This window comes from Cebus imitator, unplaced genomic scaffold (assembly GCF_001604975.1).
Source record: "Cebus imitator isolate Cc_AM_T3 unplaced genomic scaffold, Cebus_imitator-1.0 Scaffold82, whole genome shotgun sequence".
Classification (NCBI taxonomy): Eukaryota; Metazoa; Chordata; class Mammalia; order Primates; family Cebidae; genus Cebus; species Cebus imitator.
The window spans coordinates 3,379,192-3,383,713 of NW_016107397.1; the positions used below are offsets into that span (position 1 = coordinate 3,379,192).

The following is a 4,522-nucleotide window of genomic DNA, read 5'->3' on the forward strand; positions in this document are numbered from 1 at the left end:
TTACACTGATAAGCAGTTCGAAAATCCTTTACAGATAACTGCAGATATTCTTTTTGGATACTACCCAAAACTCAACAAGAAATAGGTTCTTTTTTCTTTTCTTTATGCTACCTTGTTCAAGAAGGAGGTAGTTTCTCACAGGCTAGTTAGAACCTTCAATCTGAAATAGCATCAGTGAACATTTCATTCTCTGCCAAGTTAAAATCTACTCTTCTATCTTACCCTTTGAATGGACCTTGTTATGTCTCACAGAGTATCAAAATACATTCATTAGCATCACTGCCTATCTCACCAGAAAAGTGTTTACTTAAGGGGAAGCTGTCAAGCTCACATTGGTAGATGTAAGTTATCCAAAGTTGGTTGGGTGTGGTAGCTCATGCCTGTACTCCCAGCACTTTAGGAGGCTGAGGCAAGTGGATCACCTGAGGTCAGGAGTTCAAGACCAGTCCAGCCTGACCAACATGGAGAAACCCCATCTCTGCTAAAAATACAAAAATTAGCTGGGCGTGGTGGTATGTGCCTGTAATTCCAGCTTACTCAAGAGGCTGAAGCAGGAGAAGCACTTGAACCCAGGAGACAGAGGTTGCAGTGAGCTGAGATTGCACCATTGCACTCCAGCCTGGGGGACAAAAGTAAAACTCCGTCTCAAAAAAAAAAAAAAAAAAAAAGTTTTACAAAATTTTAATTTTCTCTTTTTTTTTTTGAGACAGGGTTTCTCTCTATTGCCGAGGCTGGAGTACAGTGGTACGATCAAGGCTCAATGCAGCCTTGACCTCCCAGGCTGACCCCAGCCTCCTGAGTAGCCAGTATTACAGACGTGTGCCACCACCCCCAGCTAATTTTCCTAATTTTTTTGTACAGACAGGTTTTACCTCATTGCCCAGGCTGGTCTCAAACTCCTGGCCTCAACCAATGCACCCACCTTCACCTCCCAAAGTGTTGGGATTACAGGCATGAGCCACTTAGCCAGCCCAAAATTCTAATTTTCACAGGAATGTTCCACTTCATCACTGGCAACAAATACTGACAGCTTACACTGAAGTAAAAGGTTCTCAGTTCATTTTCAAGAAGATGTCTGCCAAATACCCAAGTATGAACAATCACTGTTTGTCATTCATTCAAGTAAAAATAACACGCCATGGAAAAAAGCTGTTAGTTCAGTTCAATCAATCACATTCGTACTTTTGCTCAACCAATGCAAGCCTCTAATCCCGGCACCTAGAGGGAGGCAGGTGGATCACTTGAGGTCAGGGGTTCAAGACTAGCCTTGCCAACATAGTGAAAACCCCATCTCTACTAAAAATACAAAAGTTAACTGGGCATGGTGGCATGAGCACTTGTAATCCCAGCTACTTGGGAGGCTGAGGCAGGAGAATCGCTTGAACTCAGGAGATGGAGGGTGCAGTGAGCTGAGATCACCCCACTGCACTCCAGCCTGGGCAACAGAGTGAGACTCTATGTCAAAAAAAGACCTACAATCGAGAGTCCAATTTAATCAAATTTAAATGTTTTACTCTTTCATCAAGAACCACTAATGAAACTGGCTTTTTTTAACTCTTTGTTCTCACTGCCTTGATGTTTGCTAAAGCTTCAGCAGTTTTACCCACCAATGCTACGGCACATTCAGTGGAAATGGCGATAATATGTAAACATTACCACAAAAATTAATTTTAGCCTCGGAGACCCCCTATGGTCTGCGGACATCCTGAGAAACAGGACTCTAACCAATCCAGAACATGCTAAAAGTACACAATGTTATGTCTACAATCTCAACTTGTGCATGTCACCTGTGTCTGGGGAATTCCCACTCTTTCCAAACTAGCTAAGTGTCACTTTCCAATGGGTCCCTGACACATCACCTCCAGCACCACTCCCCTCCTTTAGAGATCTGTTCCCTCACTGCTTACCCTCTGTGTAACTTCCAATATGCTCATTTACAGGATACATCCATAACCATTCTGACCCCCCATGTCAAGCCCACACTGTAATATCCTAAGCTCAATAACCACGTCTTATAATCAATTAATCCAATCAGCACCACCCAGTGAACTCTGAGATTTTGAGCAAAACAGTGACAAGAAACCTAATCATATATTGTCAGGAAACTAGTCTGACAACCTTTCCAGTCTTCAATAAATAAAAATACTAATATTTTTCGGAAGCAATCTTTCTTAAATACAATTTACAACCTGGGCAACAGAGCAAGGCCCTGTCTCTACAAAAAATAATTTTAGACCATGCACTGCGGCTCATGCCTGTAATCCGGCACTTTGGGAAGCCGAGGCAGATGGATCACCTAAAGTTGGGAGTTCCAGACTAGCCTGGCCAACATGGTGAAACCCCGTCTCTACCAGAAATACAAAAATTAGCCAGCTGGGGTCGTGGGCGCCTGTAATCCCAGCTACTCGGAAGCTGAGGCAGGAGGATCGCTTGAACCCGAGGTGGAGGTTGCAGTGAACCAAGGTTGTGCCACTGCACTCCAGCTGGCGACAGAGCGAGACTCCGTCTCGAAATAATAATAGTTTTTAAAAGTTAGCCGGGTGTGGTGGCCTCCCCCTGTAGTCCCAACTACTCAAGAGGCTGAGGCGGGAGGATCAATTAAGCCAGCTAGGTAGAGGCTGCTATGATTGCAGCCAGGGCAACAGAACAAGACCCCATCTCAATGACAACAACGAAAAAAGCACGCTTTTCGTGAATGTGTAAAGACTGCTTTTTATGCTCAAACTCTTAGCTCTATTGCTCTGATCTGCAGAGCATTTCAAAAACCAAGCCGCAGCTAGTTTTCTGGCCAATAGCAAAGAGGCTGCACCACAGCAAACAGTCCAATGAGCCATTTCATAGGGTTCGCCCTCACATAAATTACAAGGAGGAAAAAGAAAAGCGACGCGGATGAAGCGGAGCGACATGAAACGGGGACAAGATGAGTTAAAAACGGCTCACCTGTCATTCCAATCGTCCCCTCGACGTCTTTCATCTCTCTCGCGGGAACGATCGTAGTCGCTCCGCTCTCTTCGGAACTTGTCCCTGCGCCTTCGATCGTACTCGTCATCACTGTCACCCATGGCACAGTCTGAGGGGGCGTGGGGACCGAGGAGGGGCGGTCAGGATGGTGCGCAAGGAGGAGCGGAGGGAGGAACCCTCCCTCGCAGGCACCTCGGCCGCCTCCCTCGCGCCAAGGCCAGCCTTCCGCGGCCCCCACCATCCTGAGCCGGAGGACGCGGCTCCAACGCTTCTACGCGCCCGGAGGGTCTCCCCGCTCGCCCCCGGTTCCTCTACCGGCCCAGCGGGGCCCCCCAGGCTCCTCCCCTCCCCCACCTGGGAGCTGCCGCGGCTGTTGGACTCGCGCTCTGACCGGCTAGATTTCAGGGCGACCTAGGCCGCGGGCGCGCGACGAGGACGGCGAGGAGGGCGAAAGAGAGACGCGAAGCTCTTGGCGAGAGGGCCAAAGAGAGGAGAACAAAAGTGGAACAACCGAGGATGGACGGTCGCGCGCGCTACCCGCGCTGCGCCTGCGTCACTCACGCCTCCCCAGCACAAAGCTCCCCCTCTCGCGGCCCGAACTGGAACTAACGAACAGGGCGCAACTGGCGGGGAGAGCAAGGCGTGATGGGAAAAGGGGCGGACTCTTGCAAGTCTCTCGCGGCTTTTCGAGACGAGAACGGCTTGAGAGTGAGGAACTACGGGAAGTCGGCTGGGCCAAGCGCGGCCTCGCGGGGGCGGAGGAGCTCTCTGGGCGCGGGGGGAGGGCTTCCGAGGGCCGAGGTGGACGATCGCGCGACCCCGGATGTGTCGCGGGTCTAAGCCAGTTCTCATCCAGCCGTGGTGCCCCCTCAGGCCTCCTGACCTCGCCGGGGGTAGTTTCGTCCCTTCCTTGGGCAAGGCGTGGGCTTGGGAAGCGCAGGCGTTTAGGGGACGAAAGATGGAAGCGACCATTTTAAAGCATTGTCTCCCACCATTTTCTGCTCCAAAGATCCAGCCAAAATTGGATGCCACAGTCGGCACTATCTGCAAAGTCCGTCGTTTTTGCTCTTCCTCGACAAACACGCCCCATGTTTAAGTAAAAGTGGCAGATAATCAGTTTTAACCCCACTCAGTAGTTGGATGAGATAGGCTGTAAGTTAACACCCTAAACAACAGAGTATGGACCGCCCAGATTCAAGTCCCTTCTCATTGAATTCAGTGTGAAACTTAATAGGAAGGCCAGCTGAGGTTCCTCATGCCTGCAAACCCAGCACTTTGGGAGGCCGAGGTGGGAGGATCGCTTGAGTCGGGAAACCTGCCTGGGCAACATGGCAAGTCCCAATTTTTACAGAATATTTAGGGCCAGGCACAGTGGCTCACACCTGTAATCTCAGAACATGGGAAGGTTGATGAGGGAAGACTTGAGCCCAAGAGTTCAGGACTAACCTGGGCAACAAAGCAAGACCCCATCTCCACACAAAAAATAACTGGGCTTGGTGGGATCCCCCTATGGTCCTAGCTACTGGGGAGGCTAAGCCAGGAGGAATGTTTGAGCCCAAGA

At 49.8% G+C, this 4,522-nt stretch overlaps 1 protein-coding gene across 7 annotated transcripts in view; it reads right to left on the minus strand.

Moving 5' to 3' along the window:
• SRRT (serrate, RNA effector molecule) overlaps positions 1–4,316 on the minus strand; it is a 14,222-nt gene extending 9,906 nt beyond the window's left edge. For 6 of the 7 annotated variants that reach the window (XM_017533545.2, XM_017533542.2, XM_017533547.2 and 3 more), the window contains exons 1-2: positions 3,316–4,316; positions 2,941–3,070 (exon numbers count right to left, since the gene is read on the minus strand). In XM_017533545.2, the coding sequence (XP_017389034.1) occupies positions 2,941–3,062 (122 nt within the window). In that variant the 5' untranslated portion in view covers positions 3,063–3,070; positions 3,316–4,316. The remainder of the gene's footprint in view (positions 1–2,940; positions 3,071–3,315) is intronic. The other variant, XM_017533541.2, reaches the window with a different exon arrangement.
• Positions 4,317–4,522: the final 206 nt, after the last annotated feature.